This window comes from Orbicella franksi, chromosome 8 (assembly GCF_964199315.1).
Source record: "Orbicella franksi chromosome 8, jaOrbFran1.1, whole genome shotgun sequence".
In the NCBI taxonomy this organism is placed as follows: domain Eukaryota; kingdom Metazoa; phylum Cnidaria; class Anthozoa; order Scleractinia; family Merulinidae; genus Orbicella; species Orbicella franksi.
This window is the reverse complement of record NC_138152.1, coordinates 13,804,683-13,822,476: the sequence shown is the minus strand read 5'-3', so window position 1 is coordinate 13,822,476 and position 17,794 is coordinate 13,804,683. Positions and strand designations below refer to the sequence as shown.

At 38.6% G+C, this 17,794-nt stretch overlaps 3 protein-coding genes across 3 annotated transcripts; 2 read left to right on the top strand and 1 right to left on the bottom strand.

The window, feature by feature from the left end:
- The first annotated feature begins 701 nt into the window (after nucleotides 1-701).
- Nucleotides 702-12,244, top strand: LOC145494695 (uncharacterized). The gene is made up of 14 exons (XM_081474253.1): nucleotides 702-2,353; nucleotides 3,051-3,286; nucleotides 4,168-4,276; nucleotides 4,706-4,809; nucleotides 5,043-5,158; nucleotides 5,363-5,436; nucleotides 6,249-6,526; nucleotides 6,810-6,961; nucleotides 7,173-7,257; nucleotides 7,568-7,785; nucleotides 8,747-8,839; nucleotides 9,287-9,503; nucleotides 10,001-10,087; nucleotides 10,362-12,244. The coding sequence occupies exons 1-14, from the start codon at nucleotides 1,218-1,220 to the stop codon at nucleotides 12,152-12,154; spliced, it is 4,698 nt and encodes a 1,565-aa protein (XP_081330379.1). The 5' UTR covers nucleotides 702-1,217; the 3' UTR covers nucleotides 12,155-12,244.
- Nucleotides 12,245-12,752: 508 nt separating this feature from the next.
- LOC145494865 (uncharacterized) lies at nucleotides 12,753-14,494 on the bottom strand. The gene is made up of 2 exons (XM_081474430.1): nucleotides 13,956-14,494; nucleotides 12,753-13,403 (listed from the first exon to the last, which is right to left on the bottom strand). Exons 1-2 carry the CDS (start codon nucleotides 14,206-14,208, stop codon nucleotides 12,922-12,924), a joined length of 735 nt encoding a protein of 244 aa, XP_081330556.1. The 5' UTR covers nucleotides 14,209-14,494; the 3' UTR covers nucleotides 12,753-12,921.
- Nucleotides 14,495-14,565: 71 nt separating this feature from the next.
- LOC145494782 (uncharacterized) lies at nucleotides 14,566-16,338 on the top strand. The gene has a single exon (XM_081474353.1). It carries the CDS (start codon nucleotides 14,764-14,766, stop codon nucleotides 15,853-15,855), a length of 1,092 nt encoding a protein of 363 aa, XP_081330479.1. The 5' UTR covers nucleotides 14,566-14,763; the 3' UTR covers nucleotides 15,856-16,338.
- Nucleotides 16,339-17,794: the final 1,456 nt, after the last annotated feature.

Sequence of the window (17,794 nt, the reverse complement as noted above, 5' to 3'; positions counted from 1 at the left end):
CATCACAGTAAATTGTATGTAAATAAAGATAGCTTCGACAATTATTTTACATTAAGTTTAAACTGACCTACAAAGGAATATTGTGGAGAAGAGTGTCACAGAGGTTGTACTTGTAAACCTGAACCCCAAGCCTGATTTCTCCCCAGCTCCATCCATCCCAGGTTCCCTGTTGCTTTTTGCATTGATGACTTTATTTTTGGCTTCAAGAGAATGCATCATGCAAGTGATAAGCATACATTTTCCACAAATAACAAAAAAAACACACAAGATTGGGTTTTAAATGTTTAATTGAGAGTACATTGACAATAAATAGATAGCTTTACATGGTCAGGAAATGGGCCTGCTTGGATGGTCTTGCAAAGGTAGTGGAGGATGGTAACCTACGATCAAATAAGACTCCTCTTAATATTCACCAGTTGAAAATTGGAGTAAATGTTGACATGACCTCCCTTCCCTCTTTGGTTTTTATTTCACCCCTAACTCTTTTCAACACAAAATGTATTAAACTAAAAGATAAATTTCCTAATGAGATCTAGCACCAGGAACTCAATATGTATTTACCATTAAAAGAACTAATTCTCACAATTAAATGATCCAAATCCATCCACCCATAAGGAGCTTTATCGGAAGAAAAAAATCACCACAGGATTCGGGAGATGATCTGTAACCATTCAAACGTTGTAATTACATGACATAAGATGTCTTTTAACATACGGTGAAGAGGTGTTTGCCGACTAATTAGTCTCTTGGATTAGGTCGATAAAGTAGATCTCACTAGATGACCAGCTGTGCGAGGATGGAAGAAAAAGCCTCGCGAATACGCGTGCAAAGCGGAGACTGACGATTGGTGCTTTTTCAAAAACCGAAAACCTTTTATAAATCAAGCGACCGAAGTTCAGCTCTTTGCGATCTGAGCAATGTCCGGTCATATCTGTCATGGTCTGTACTATACGAAGGATATTGCTCATCAGTTAGCATGATTGTATACATGCGATACATTTTCAAGAGGAAACATCCCAGCGTTTTTTAAAAGGCAAATTATGAATCAAAATGGCAAATAAAGGATTGCAAAGCGATACTAATTCCACGCGACGCTTTGCCTCGTAAGAATGTGTCACGCTCAACCACGTAACGCGCGATAGATGCGTAAGGTGACGTATTACCATTGTTGTACGTCGCCATTAACACGAAGGTACCACTCGGGGTCTAAAAGTTAAATGTTGACTGCAGTGGTAATATTTTACTCAGGCGGGAAATTTAAGTTTCAAAGCAATCATGTATTTTATTTCGACATCATCCACGGCACCGGCATGGAGGAAGAACAATCTCCTCCAGTGCCATCGGAGTTCAGCTCTACGCGTCTTGCACGGGTCACAAGCGCGTTCCTTGACCCGCACAAGAATTGGTATGTTTTGACGAAAGAACTATGTGGGGGAACGAGACCAGTTGACTTTTTAAAGAATGGCGTATTTAAGATTTTTCCCGATGAAGTCAAAGTAATCGCTTCGCGCGAACTCGAGCCCGCCAATTTATCGAGATGGAACAGACAGCCAAGAAATTTATGCGTGGCTTCGTCTTTTGGCCTATGTGCTGGTCTGTTAAGACAGAGGGAAATTCCAGCTGATGGTCTGATCAGTTCGCCCTCCTTCCAGTCGGTCGCAAGAATTATAAATTCTATCACCCTTGATTTGGAGCCATTGACGTCGCCGAGCAAAGTTGATTCTGGCGGGAAAATGGTTTACCTCGATCAACTCGAGAGCAACATCCAAATCGAGCCGCTCAAGGCTGAGATGGACGCACTCCAAGCCGAGATAAGAAATCTCCAGTCTCAAGTACAAGAAAAAACTCTGGGTGATTCCATCTCGCTATCAATATCTTCTCCAGAGTCTACGAAATCGTTTTGTTCCTCGCTGACTTGTTCGGGTCGATCATCGCCGACATCCCCATCGACAAGCAGCAGTTCAATTGAAGAAATTAAAAGCAGTCCACTAGGATCGACGACGAAAAAGAGGCAAATAGCAAAGCAATGCAGTCAGGTGATGGCTTCCCTCAACGACGTCAGTGAGAAGTATCGTGAGTCAGTATCTTCTGTGTTGGGGAACGCGTTTATCTTCGGAAATGAAAACGAGAAAGAGCAAGTGAGAGATACTATTTCCGAGGTCGTGGATATGGTCTTGGATGCCAAGGGTCCCAAGAAAGGCTTATCTGATCTCTTATCATCGTCGACCTATGGGCGAATTATGAAATCCATGAGAGTTCCAGATTGGGCGCTTTTGTTTTTTAAGCTTCAGTCAAGGCTTCCTGACTCGGCGTGGCAGACATTGCTAAATTTGACGCAGCTTGGAAAGAGTGGAGTGAGTATACATTCTTACTTAATTTTATTTCTTTTCTTAATTAAATCAATTAACTTAAGGTGACGATATAAATTACTGAGGAATATTTGATGATTGTGAATGATCACCTGTACATCGTTTTTATCACTTTTTTTTTAAAAAAATTTAATTACATATTATTGCAGAACAGCCCTCGTACATGTATATATAAGGAAGTAGTACATGTAAAAGCTCTATTAAGCCCCGATCTCTGTCAACAACCCCTGGTTTTAATAAGTCCCCTGTTTGAAAGTTGGTTTTTGTAATAAGCTCCCCTTCTCTAATAAGCCTCCCAACCCCTTTTGAAACATGAGATTTTGTAATTAGTCATCCCCACCCTGTTCCCTCTTACAAAATCATTATGTCATGCGGCCCAGTTGGTTTGTTTTTAAACAAGTACACACTCAAACACATAGTACAGTTTGCTGCTCAAGGTTATTGAATAATAGAGTTTCACTGCAGTTGTTTGAGTTTTGTAAGTTTGTAAGTTTTGTATTTTAAGATGAAAAGAGCATGTTTGAAGATTTCCATTTCACTCATTGACATTAATTTGTACAGGAGAATTTGCCTGCCAGTTTCAAGCAAGACTTAGTGTGTCCGTCGAATTTCATTAGTACATTAGGATAACTTATGCTATAGTTTAAATTTTTGTTTTTTAATAATTATATCCATCTTGTTAAGAAATCTGATGACACCTGTGCTGCTCACGAAAAATGAGATCAGAGCCATCAAGAAGCTTATCTTCTCTGTTGTGAGGAAAACATTGAAGATTGACAGGATGAATGCTGATTTTGATGCATGTGATGTAGACCTAAGTGCAGTGCTGGTGTGGGCCATCCGAGAACAGCGCCTCTTCTCAAATGACACTGAGGATATGGAATTTAATATCAAGCTTGATGGCCGTCCTCTTGGAGGTGTGTACAAGTTGTTTTGGTCTTTGTCCATTTTGACAACAATTGACAGGTTAATTAAATGCTGTCAAAACAATCGTTTGGCCTTGAACTCCAAAGTTTAAGAAAAATATTATTTTTGCGGCTTGCCTTTAATTGCCATGTAGCTATTATATTTATTAGAATTACTGCCTTGGTCTTGGGACCTTAAGGCTGGGCACTTATTTCAGGTGGGCGCTTATTATTTTTTCAACATTTTTAGTTAGTAAGGACATTAATTTTTGGATAATAACAAAATAAAGGGCAACAAGTTCATTTTGCTTCAAAATAATGGAAAAAAGTGCAATAGCTACCACGAACAAAGCATAAGCAATATAAAAGTCCATTGACTGGGTCAAAAATCTGAGCAACTGTCAGTCAGGTTCACATTTCTCACTCGATTTTTATATCTTTCTCTATCTTATCCACTTTTTTTTATCTCATCCACATAACAATGGCATAATGGCATAATAATGGCATAATCCATAATGGCAATGAGTGAATTCACCAGTGCTGCCCCTTCAATGTTGGGAGTCAGTGGGTGTGGGGGCTAATTCATAATTTTTGGGCTTTCAGAGTGGGCAGTTATTCAAATAAATACAGTAATGGCCTGTCGACTTCTGTCTTAGACATTCAGACCTGACATCTGTAATCTGCAGTGCTTTCAAGCTGGATATAGCTGTCTTTACTATTGATTGCTCAAATGGTCATTGTTTGGATTATGTATACAGAAAAATCTTTACAGAAGTATATTATATATCAGTGCCAGGTTTTCTCTAAGGCACTGAATTGATATATGTTATGATTCTGAAGAAGCTATATATGTGGGAGCAAAATATTATTTATCCTATATTTTTTTTCAAAAGGCAGAGATCAGGTAGCTGTGGGTGTAGCTCCCATTGGCTTTGCAAACAAGAGTTCAGAGAGTGCACTGTCCATCTACCCACTTGCTATAGCAAACTGTAAAGAGAAAAGGTCAGTGCATACACATCATAATAATTAAGTGCTTAACTGAAATAAAGAAAATAAGTTAAATTACCTTTTCAACTTTGCAATTAATGTCAGTGTTAGTCTCCTTTGGAATTCAAAGGCCTGGGTCAATGTCAGCACCACGTAAATTTGCACGTAAACCCTTCTAGGTCTGTGCTGTAGTCATGTGGGGCATTTGAAAACTTGAAAAATCCCTGTAGCACTTGTTAAATTTTGTGGGCTGTTTGATGTAGCGTATCTGGGAGGAGCACACTTTTTGAGTAAATATGGTGTCCCATCGGCCTTCTGCATGCTGACAATCTTATTTTTTTAAATTTCAAGTGAATGTTATTGACTGTGTATTGTGAGCAATTGCATTGCAGACAACCTAGTTGTTGAGTACACTTATTATGTATTTTTCTACTTCCAAATTAGAGACAATTTAAAGCAGCTCCTGAGAAATCTAAATTCCCAGAAGAACTGCATTAAAAAACATGGCATTGTAGTGGATGGCAGAAAGTACAAAATCAAGTTCACAGGTATTACAAAATTCTTTGATTACTCCGTTAGATGTGTATCTTGAATGCAAACAAAATGAACTTGGACCTTCTGTTCCAAGCTCTCCTTTGATCAGAGTGGTGAACACATTGATTTTTCTGTATGATGTTTGTGCATTTATGTGTGAGAGGTGTTAAGTGAGCTGGGGCTCACTGTATTATACTTTGCTATCAGTACAAGTGTCCCTAACACCTCAAGTACAAATTTTTTACAGTAACTCTGGACTACAAAGCCCTGTTGCTTCTTCTGAATAAGAAAAATGATGAGGACTTCACTCTTGGTGGAAAAGGCTACAATGTTGAATGCTGTGCCTATTGCGATGCTATTAGGGTAAACAATATCTCTAAATACAGTATGCATATCCTAGTTATTGTATTGAATATAACAATTATTGACTTCTGCCATTCATATTGATGTCATATAGAGTAATTGCTGGCTTACAATTCAGATGTAAGTGAATAAATCTAGCTATGCCCAATTGTAATATTGTGTGATATTTAGAACTTGAAATCTTTTGCTGTTTATTTATGAAAGGCTTGTACATCACATGGAGCTGATCCCGATGAGGCATGTTTAGATTGCTTAAGATCAAAAGCTAACATTGGAAGGTAACTAAAAGCACAATTATTACAAGTTCAACTCACCCACATAAAGGATAGGCCCTGAATTGACCAAATTCCAGCACTTATAATAATTATCATTACGCACATGTATAGATGGAACAATGTTACATGACTATATAGTTCGGCCTAGCTACATATCTATGAACTCAAGGTTCTTTTTTGTACGTTATACTCCCCAATATTTTCTTGCATTACAGGCCATAACAAAAAGTAATATCTGATATCTCAAGGTGAAAACCATCACTGTTTCATGAGCCAAAATAATGTGTCCAACTTGGAAAGCTTATTTTATGTACATTCCTGAAGCTTACATTCCAGAAGGCATTCTTGTTACAGCCAAATTCTGTATCCTGAAGATCCTTTAAAATTAGTATTTCCATGACAAGCTACTTAAGTTTGATATAACCAGACTCTGAGGGTGTGTTAACTTTTGAGGTACCTGCATGTACTATATGTGTATTTAATTCTACACATCCTTAACCTGGGCCACATTTGCAACATGGTATGCACAGTGTGTGTTAAAATATTGTTTTACTGCCAAGAGCATGGTATGTGTTGCTTTGGTTTAATCTGTTTTATCGGCTTGGTTCAATTCATAAACATCCTATAAGACTCTTGTAATTATAGCAAACTAGTTAACTACAGTAGCTGTGTTTATTATACCATTTATACTTTTCTTCTGTTGCCTTCAACATAATGTGTCACTGGTATACATTGCACTCTACAAGATCTAATGAACTGCTCAATCACAGGCTTAAAAAAAGTACCAGTCCAACCTCCCTTTTGTTATCTTCCAGAGGTTCTGGTCTTCGAGATGACCTCAACTTTCTTCTTGAGGAAGATTTGTGTAATGTCAATTTGTGTTCTCTGCATTGTGAAATGAGGAACTGTGAACAGCTTTTGGGGTCCCTAGGCTTGTTTGCCCATCGTATTGGAAGCCTCGACAAGTTAAATGAAGCTTTATCTAATTATGGGCCTGAAAACTGCAGAGGGTTTCCCCCTGTCACTGTCAAAGAAAGGAAAGGACAACAAACATCTATAGAAAGAGCAAACATACATGTGGCCTCATTCTCAGGTATAGTTCAGTACAAGATACAATATAAATAGGAATGTCCATAGGGCATAATAATTGGTACAGTAATCTTAAAGGTTTTTTTTCTTGGCATTCTTGTCAGCTGAACCAACAGTCATTGACAGTCTCTGTATTGACTGCCTCACTGGCTGTCTACATGAATTAAGTAACCTATTTCCAGTGTGCACTATTACAATTTTGTTATGACAAAGGATTCTCATAATAACAAAATAATATTGTTCTTAATGTAAATCAGCTCATAAACCTTTATTTGTTTTTGTCACAGGATCTACTGAAAGAGCAATTTTGAGAAATTTTGAGGAAATTGTTGAAAGATCACTACCCCTTGAAAAAGTGAAAAAATACTTCCAGGAAAACCGTGGTTCATCAGAACAAGTGATCTTAGGCTATGTTACCTTCTTCGAAGAGCGTATTGTGGTAGGTCTTGACTTTTTACTTGGAAACTGACAATGAATCAAGTTCTAATGTACCATATTACAGTGTATAAATTTTTGTACTGTGAAAAATATTTTGTTTTTTGTCTTGGTTGGAGAACAACTTGATGGGTCGAATGCAGTCCTATAATCCTTGATTTGTTCTGGTATAGAAAGTGAAAGTAGCTAATAGTACTTATTTTCACCTTTTCTAGTTCATAAATGAGATACTCCAAAAAGGTACATTTGTACGTGATCTTGGCTCAGGACAAGAAACAGTCAACTTAGAGGACACAAAAGGTACTAATCTTGCAAACAAACTTTAGCTTTTAGTTGTAATTCTTTATTGTTGTGCAGTTTGACATGGAAAGTTGTACACAAGATGTGTAAAACTGTGGTGTGTACTTTGTGGTTCTGGTCAGAAGATACATCCATATGTGATACCTACCCCTGAAGAGACAATTTTTCGAAAGGAGTAAAAATCAGATTACTGTAAAAGAATTTTCAGAAAAGTTGTCTATGGTACAAACAAAAAGCCCTTGTAAAGTGTACATTTTGCTATGACAGCCAAATTTCTTAAAGTTAAATCTGCACTGGTTTTATCTTTTAGAGTTTAAATTGTTTCTGGAAAACCATAAAGAGTATTGGGCTCTAAAGCAAAGAGAAGCAGATGAAAGGTACATGGAGTTAGCACAAGGCCAGGTGCCAGTTAATAAGCCAAAGCAGAAAAAGAGGAAGAAATCGAAGAAAGAAATGCTACCAGAACACACCAGGGATGATACTTTTTCAACATATGCAGCTGAGCTTCAAATTCAGTTTTTTGTGAAGGTAAACTATTATTATGAGACAAACGGCATTTGAAGTTCAGATTTCAAATACAGCTGTACTACCCTGTATGTTACAGGCAGTTTTAAAATTTTTGACCAGTGAGTGCCATTTTAAGCAAAGCTAATCAATATGTGAGCCTGAAGACCTCCTTTAATTTGTTCTCAGAAGTAGTCACAGTTTGGGAAAGGAACGTGATGCTGCTAAGATTTCAGTTACCATTTAAGCATCAAAAAGGGATTGAAATTATTATCACCATTCCCTTTAGTCTGATTTGTCAAGCCTGATCCATTCTGTTAGTGATTGAAATAGTAAAATCAGATGTTAATTAGCCTTCACTTATACAAGTTTTCTAAGGTGGAAATGCCAGCTTTTTTTAAGGCCAATCATGAGCAAAAGCTCATTTTAACTGTACTCTTTAAATGTCTAAATATTTCAAATTGTCCAGTCTACTTAAAAATGTGTTTACCCTATTCTTTATGAGGTACCAACATTCTCAGTCTTCCTGAGCCGCTTTCTACTGCCTATGACCTACACTCCTATAGATACTCAGCCACAAAAGCATGGGATAGCCTACCTGGCAATTTGAGAATACTCCTGAATCTCCATGATTTTAAATGTTATATCAGCCAACTAAATTTTAAATTATGATCAGCTGTAAACATGTACATGTCTGTATAGTAGGGAGTGGGAGTTAATTATTAGCATAGGACATTTATCTTCTTGGAGATATTAGTGTTTATGGCTACTCCGTAAATCAAAGGTGAAATAAAGTTTATGTGTGTATGTATGTAGGAGAAGTACCTAAACATACATGTACAAGTAGACATCTACAAATCTCTTATCGTAGCAATAATGATTTATTTCAGATCTGCAGGTATGCCTGCATGCCCCTCTGTAAAAAAACCATTTGCATGGCTCTGGTCTTCAACTGAATAATAACCCTGCCAAATATTAATTTCAGGTCTGTTGTGATTGGAGAGACATTGCCCTTACCATACGTGATAAAGTATTTAATCAGCATGAGGAACAGTTGATAGACATCCATGATGTCAAGGTAACAAAATACTCTGTGGCTTTTAAGACAGGGGTTTTTGTAAGGGGGTTACAAATTTATTGTATTTTTCTTTGTATAGGAAATAATACCCATGCTGGAACTAGAATTTTAAGTTATTAATGGCATGAAGAACCATTGCTGCTACTGTTGATGTATCATTGACAAAAGGCATTGCAAAAAATGTGATCCAACATTATGCCAGGTAACACAGAGGTTCTAGGTTTCTTCTCTTCACTTTCAAAACATTGTATTCTTTTTGTAACTGAGTTGCTGGCCTTTGTAGTAGTGACAGTCCTTCATTTACCAAATTACAGTATTTGTGCACAAGTGCTGCTATCCCTAGGGCCGCTACTGTAGTAATCAGGAATTGTTGTGAAAGTTCCCATTCAACCATTGTCTTAGCATATTGGAAGATGACTTTGCATTTATTCATGGTCTTTGTTTCAGTGCAAAGAGTGGGGATTTCTGTTAAAGAAATTATTTGGCCATCACCTTGGCACAGGGGACTACGGACATCTTGTCGTGGACCACAGTGCAATGCTGTTGCGACATTTTCGTTCCCTATATAAATATTCTGGCCAAGGATTTGAGTCTTCACACAAGCTACACAGGCAGTTGTATTCCAGGGCCACAAATCATGATTGTTCAGGACAAGGCCAATCTTGTAAGTATGCATAAATTTTAAACATATAGAAATAACAAAAAATGAAAGTTAGTTATTGAAACCATGGAAAATTGCTTTATAGCTATGGTTTACAGCTACATGAAAAACTTATTGAAAAGTCTTTTTTTGCAACTAACCATACCCTTGTAGAAACGAGTGATTCATGTTTGACATTATGGTGTCGTAGAATGCCTGGACAGCCAACTAAACACCTATTTGCAATCAGTAAATTCCATTGTTGAAAAATAACACTTATACACAAATTTTAATGTTGATGGAAACTGCTTTATCTCCAGCTTTTGTAAATTAGACATGACGTTCTGCCTTTTGAAATGGTCACATAGGGGCAGAGTTTTAATTTGAATATTTGTGTTCTGACTTGTCGGTTTAACCCCAGTAGATGTACCTCATAGTCCCACTTTACTCGTTGTTGTTGTAATACATCCAAGTTGAAATGGAATTGCTACAAGCAAGTGAAAATTTCCATTCATTTTCAGTGAACCAAATCCTTACTCACTGGTATACAACCATGCTTTTGTCACTGCGGTATTCATTCCAACAAGCAAGGGAATGCATCATTTCAGGTTAGTGTTGAGGGTTCTTTTTTATGTTTATTTTATCAAAATGTATTTGAATTTGAAAAGTTTACACAGAGAGCTGCAACAGGTGTGAAACTGGTTCAGCCAGAATTGCATAAAAAGAAGGAAGAAAAATTATAATTTGTTTCATGCAGAGATGGTGTCCTATACTCCATTGCTATATGCAGCTGATTCGCGTTTGCTGCATGACTGAAGTTCATTGTTTTGCTAACCAAATTTACTTACTGAGTGTGATTTTATATTGTGTGTCCCTCCTTAGGCAAGAAGAAGTTTTTTTACCGTGGATGTGGCTGGAAAAGCATTGACATGAAATCATGGACAAAGGAGAAAAGAAACTGGATAACGATTGTTTGTGACTTATTTAACCAAATGTTTGGAAATGACTTACTGGTATACACATACACTGCTGATCATGGTACCAAAGTTAGCGATGAAGATTTGTCAAGACTACTGGAGTATGATCATGATTATTGGGAAGTACAATACGCCAATCATGTACTGAATAATACGGAGCAATCATCTATCAGAGAGGGTGTGAAAGAGAATCTTTGTAAACCAAGACCCCCTCTCAACACTGACTTGCTAAATGATGTTCCTGCAAGCCTGTTCCCCGCTAATTTGGGCAATGACCAACGAGATGATGTACCTGCAAGTGTGATGCAAAATTGCCAAAGTCAAAGTTCACCAAAGCCCAAACAAGAAATGCATGAGGACTCTGATGACTGCAAAATCGAGGATGTAACATCTTCACCACAGGGTCTTGCCAAAGATGTCTCCAACATAGAGGCCGATTTATGTGCTCCCTTGCAGAATGATGTCCCTCAAAATACTGTTCCAGAGTTTCAGAGTCACCAAACACCTGAGCAGGTGACTTGTGAAGACACCATCGATGATATGTCAGCAGAATCGCTTGTCAGTGGAAGTTCTTGTTTTTCTCCCATCACTGAAGGAGGGCGACTTGATGGATCAAACCAGGCTGCCTTACGTGTCTCTATGGATGAAGCCACCACAAGAGCGGAAGTGGCTGCACTATTCAACCTAATACCACCTATATCAAGTAAACCGTCCTCTGGTCTTCATCCAGTTCGTGATGCTACAACAATTTCTGACCCGTTCACATTGAATATGCGCCCTTGTGAAAATGTTGTCAAGGAAGCTGAAAAGCTTCTTGATGATGAAACGAATAAGGGAAACCATCCATCTGGTATCAACATAGTGGGTATTGGACAGTTCTCCGAACGTGGATTATCAGTTTTGAAACAGTTTTGCACCATAGCAAATACTAGACATAAGGTGTGTTCTGAGGCAAATTGGCTCAACCAGTTGAGGTGCTCATCACCAGATTTAGTGAGGATTCAGGAAGCCCTTTGGCACCAACCAGCCACTAATATAATCCTTAGGTTTGGAAAGAAAAGTATTGACGTTACTTCATTTGCAGATCTTGCATTGGAAAGGTATATTGACAGTTTTGTAATAGACATTTCCATAGGAAAGTACTTAGAAGAAGCAAGAATGAACGGAAATGACAATACACTTTACTTTCCTTCAGAATTTTATGACTGGATGAAAGCACCCGACATCAATTTCAAGAAAAAGTGGATGGCGAGAACAGCATCTGAATTGAAGAATTTCAACACCCTCCAGCAAATATTAGTCCCAGTCCATATGCCAAACCACTGGGGTTTGATTTATGTCAATTTGTCAAGGATGGAAATGTACTTTGATGATGGACTAAGATATGTTCCCCCATTTACAACCCTTCCCACAATCAAAGATTTGTTGGAACTGCTTATGTATCCATCTCATGCGACCCTCCAAACAAAGTTTTGGGTAAACTGCAACCACTTCAAACGATTTGGAATGCCAGATCAAAGAGTGAATGATTCGAAGATGATTGGTGCTGGGAGCTGTGGAGTTGGTGTTATCATGGCAGCAAGAGACTTCTTGGAGAGGGGCCCTTCATGTATCAACAGCTTTGCGTGGAGATACAGTGACATGGACTTGCATCGGAAAAACCTTATGCTTCAGATTCTTGATTGGGCCCGCGTGTAAATTTAGTTTGTTTAGCTTGCAGTGACAATGCTCCGGTGCAGTTCGTTCAAATTGAGCTGTTGCTATCTCACACCAAAATTTATCTTTTGTTTCCTGCTGATTTAATTTCCTTTTCAACTAACTTTAAACTATTCTGTCTTTTTTGGGTGGTCAGTTCATTTGAGCTGTTGTTATCTGAGGGCAGAATATAATTCCCTTTTCAACTAACTTTAAACTATTCTGTCTTTTTTGGGTGGTCAGTTCATTTGAGCTGTTGTTATCTGAGGGCAGAATATAATTTCCTTTTCAACTAACTTTAAACTATTCTGTCTTTTTTGGGTGGTCAGTTCATTTGAGCTGTTGTTATCTGAGGGCAGAATATAATTTCCTTTTCAACTAACTTTAAACTATTCTGTCTTTTTTGGGTGGTCAGTTCATTTGAGCTGTTGTTATCTGAGGGCAGAATATAATTTCCTTTTCAACTAACTTTAAACTATTCTGTCTTTTTTGGGTGGTCAGTTCGTTTGAGCTGTTGTTATCTGAGGGCAGAATATAATTTCCTTTTCAACTAACTTTAAACTATTCTTAAACTATTCTTTCTTTTCCTTTATTTTCGTTCGGAACTGCTACTGAAACATCAATATTCCACCAAATTGTTTTGTCATTGCATAAAGTTAACATCTGTAGCGTCTTGTTACACAGTGTTTTGACGTTATACTTTTTTCGCAATCTCATATCCGAGAAATAAACATGGCCTCTTGTTTATTTGTAACTGGAAATTGCGTATTTTAGGAAAAATTTACTCTCGACACAAAAAATCGTAGTGTTAATTTTCCATGCCTGTTAGTCGAGAACATTTCCGGCCACCACAACAGTTCAAACTCTCTTGTAGCCCTTCCTTCACCACGTCCCACAACAATTTGAATTTGAAGCGTTGGAAATTTGTTCGCAGTACGTTCGTGTGCCCTTGCTTTGGCTGCTTCAAGTGCGGTTCTTCCATCTTGTTCTTCGGTAAATGCAGATATCTCCTCGTCTCCCAGGTAAGCCTTTTTTATATGCAGTTTTACGCCGCTCCGTTTCTGTAGGGCGTCAACCAGATCGCTAATGTGATAATCCCTGTACGACAGTACTTTGGAGGTTTCCCTCCATATAGGGGGGCGTAGATGTCTCTTCTCCCGTATGCTGTTGATGAATGCATTTGGCATATCCGCCAGCATAGCCTGGAAGTATTCTTGTGGCACGTCATATCTTTCCACGCGACACCATTTACCTAATGCCAGTAAAGGAGGAGTCATAAGAGTCCAAACCTTGCAGGATTGATACCTCGCTGCTGCCCCCCCCCCCCTTCCCCCCGAAAAAAGTCTTAATCATGCTCTCCTTTTGGACTAGTAAGTGTGCGTCTCCCATGTCATTCGTATGTTAAATTAAGTATTGAAAGCTTCCCATGCATTCAAATAAAATGGTCAAACCAAAAGAGGAGTTCATTCGTGAGTCGATTTGAATTGGTGACTTTTAATGCGTTTCAACGTATTACCTGAGCTCGTACCTACTATTGAAACAATGATGGTATTTTTTTCTCGACCGGAAGTACCATATTCCTGCAAATAGATTCAATCTAATATCACTTCCATAGATTTACTTCGCAAGAGATTTTATTATCTCGTCTATAGGATAACCTGCGATCAGGCCCAATTTTAGCATCGCTCTTATGTCCTCTTATGTCGCAATTCGCTAATTTTCGTTTCCCATGGGAAAAGGTTTACCATTGAAGCGAAAATTGAGCCTGGTCAAAGGTTATCTATAGGGTTTTTATTGCTCTTACCAGGAGCTTTGGGATGTAAACAGGAATTCATGCTATCCACAAGGCCCCCGATCCATTCTTTATAGGTCGCCGACCTGCGTCCTTTCTTGGTTGTTCGCGGAAGCTGTACGACTTCTTCGCCTTTGTAAAAGGGCAAAAATGAAACCGTTTCCGCTTGGCTGTGTTTTACAAGTCTGTGTCGCAGAAGCGCAGCCGTTATGTTGAAGGAGCAAAGGCAAAGGTCACAGCGTGTCTTATATACCACTAAGGCCATCACTTCCAAACCAAAATGCGAAATTAACCAAAGAAGGCCCCCGAAAAAACTCAGATCTTGAATGTAGCTCTGCGATTATACACAATGTTGTGTTGCGAAAAGAGGGCTTTGCCAAGTAGGGGAAATGGAATGACATCTGTCAGTTTGGCACAATCACACAAATGATTCGGAACAGACAATTAGTATTTTATTGGGGGAGGGGGCACTGAATAACTTCTTTATCTCTTTGCCGTGAAAAGTAGTGCAACGTTAGTTGGATGATATTCTTCGGGTTCCTGATCGCTGTTTTTGTTTTCGCTTTCTTCAGTTTCTATATTTACTAAACTTTTTGTTTGAGAACTGTCGACTCCCACTACCCCACAGCAGATCCTCGATCTTTTTGAAAGGGATTATAGTTCTCACACGCCGGAACAAACGATCAATAAGAGCCGGAAAACATGATTGTAGCATTTGCTCCTGAGTAAGATTTGATCGTATGCTGCTCTTTGAACGCATTTTGCATTTCGTGTTCGTCTCAATCTCCTTTCATTTCTGTGGGTGTTGGAAGCAAGGAGAATGGCGAGAAACAAGCGGAAGAAACTCGTAGACAGAGAGAAGATGAAAGGCATTCGGATTGAAGCAAAGAAACGATGGAGGAATAAGAAGGCGAAAGCCAAATGTCTCAAGAATGCTGTTGAGCTTGCTCGCGAGTCAGAAGCTAAACCTGCAGTTGTTGCCGAAGCAGTGCGACCGTCCATGAGCTGTCAGCTTCCCGAGCCAGAGCAAGGTTTTGCTGAGCCAAAACCGGCCAAGCATTGTGAAGCAAAGAAAAGCCCGGTCGTGGTAGATGTTCTTGGATCAACCTCCAAAACCAAGAAATCGGACGAGGCTCGAACCCGGGTATCTGCACCATTGAAAGAGATAAATCCTTCGGAAGTAGTGAGATCAGAAATTTTTTTGGGCTGTGGATCTTTTGGCACGTGTTACCTGGCCTACTACAGAGGGATTTCGGTAGCAGTAAAAGAATTTAAGCCTCGGCAGTCAAGGTCACAGGATGACATAAAGCAAGAAGTTCTCAGAGAGGCTCAAATGATTGGCCAGCTCGGTGACCACCGTGGACTGCCTTTACTATTTGGAGTTATCACTAAATCACTGCCGCTGCGACTGATAACTCAGTTCCATGGCCAGAACAACTCTTGTTCAACATTACACAAGGTTATCAAAAAGGGGACACTTGACAAGCCTTCTTGGATAGGAATTCTGAAAAAAATAATGGACGCTCTCAATCATATGCACAAAGCCGGTGTTGTTCATAACGACATCAAATCAAACAACGTTGTGCTGGAAAAACCTGGAGAACAATGGAATCCCGTAATTATTGATTTTGGGAAAGCGCGACGCATTGCCAACCCAAAACCATTGATGGATTTGTCACCTTCCGCACAAGAAGAATACCGGCGGTCTTACCCACATATCGCGCCAGAAATTGTTAGTGGAAAAGGACAGCAAAGTGTAGCTTCTGATGTCTTTTCTTTCGGAAAGATTGCGCTGAAAATTTTAAATTTATTGCCTACCGCAACAGCGCTTTCTCTGAAAGTGGCGAAGAAATTAACCTCTGACGATCCAGCAAAGCGCCCATCATTAAATGAATTTGCTGCTGTTCTATAGACACGGGACTTTCAATCAATTGTTACACATTGTTATACTGCGAACAATTCCAGCCGATTAGCATGAATTGACGAATTTTCATTTTTTCCATAACTCGCTTTCAGTATTATTAGCCTATTAGAACTGTCAAGACTGATGGACGATGGTATATTTCAATATGACGACACGAATTGTTGGTGTTTTACTGTGCAATAAATGCCCTTAGCACACAAACAAATTTATGCTGTCTTTGATGATGTGTATTTGCTTAAATTTATCGTGATTTGTTTAATGTTACGTTAGTCTTTGAAACAGGGGAAGGGGCTCAATTGCAAGAAAAGCGTGAATGGCCGGCTATTCCAAAAAAAAGTTTTCACGCGAACTAGACGAGAATCCTCGCGCTGTGGTTTTATCACGTACACTGCGTGTGCTCGTGGGAATTTATCAATGCATGAGGTGTTACCGAAAATCCCATTAACTAATTATATCAGTTATATTCTTGGTCAGGAGAATGTGAGAACTGCGTTATGTTACAGGTCTTAATTGGTTGACGGTAGATTCAATCTACCGTCAGACTAATTTGCATAAATTTTTTCGCGCCTTAAAGCTCGTTAGTATTGTCTCCAGTACCCAAGACCATATAAATGGGGCCTTGTACTCTCTCCTCTGTAGAGGCTCCCTAAGTGTAATTGAATATACTCTGAACTACCAGCCTAAGGTCAAAGCATCACAAGAGAGACCTATGCAGAGGAGAGACGGCCTTGTATGTCATTATGTTTTAAGAAAAGTCTTACAAGACTGCACTGCAAACCATGGGTAAAATGTAGACTGCAGGCTTTTTAAGAATATCATATTCCCATTTTCATTTATAGAGAGATCGAGCTAACCATACACTGGCTAATCTGAGCCGTATACTTCAGGCTAACAGGAGAACTAAACTCTCTATAAAGGAAATGGGAATGCAATATTCTAAAAAAGTCTGCAGTCTTCATTTTTATCCTGTCTGCATTTTAACCACCGTTGTGCAGTAGGTAGGTTTTAAGTCTTATTTAAATAATTAAACTTAAGTTCTTGTTTGTGAAAATTCTCATTTCCGTCATTGTGGATAATATTTCTGTTTGCTAGGCCTGTTGCAGAAAATGTGGAAAGGTTTCAGTTTTCTGTAAGAACACTCTGAGCTCGAGATCGCAGATATTTCATACTCAAATGGACTGATCATTTTTACTGCTCATTCTTCAAAATCATCGTCAATTACAATGTTTTTCTATACATATAAACTATTCTGTGACCAAGTTACACGTTTCTTTAGGCTACCGATCACGTAAAAAACGCAATTTTACAGGGCGAACAGTCAAAATTTTGTCCTACATATTTCCACCACAGAGCGATGACTGTAACACTTTAAATGCACTTTATGCGAGATTTTTCGGTTATAATTAAAATCTACTTACCTCACAAGAAAGAAAAATGATAGTTACTCCTTGAGATCTAAGTACAATACCATTTGAATCTGGAATGATCGGAGAAATCTGCCTCAAAAAGTTGTATCAGAACCAGCCAAGAAATGTAAATTTTGGTCTGTGTAATTGTGAGGTTTGTAAAATTGCAAGATGGCATAATGTTTTTAATTTTCTGACTTTATGTTTACATACCACTGAGTTCAAAATTAATAAAGTTTTTGATTTTAATGTTAGCCACAGTAGGGAAAGAGGGTAAGAGGCATATTTAGCTTTTCTAATTTCAGCTCAGTGACAACTGGGTCTAAAATTTCACCGAATTTGTTATCTCCCCTGACTGCACTAACATGAGAAGCATAAAAGTTATTTTCCCTGTTTGGATTACATTGAATGACCACTGGATTCGATAGCCCCATGATTATTTCACACTTTGTGTCTCTCGTAGCAGTTCCTGTAAGTGCAAGTACTGGCACTGGGGGGAATATTAAACTAATTTGTAAGGA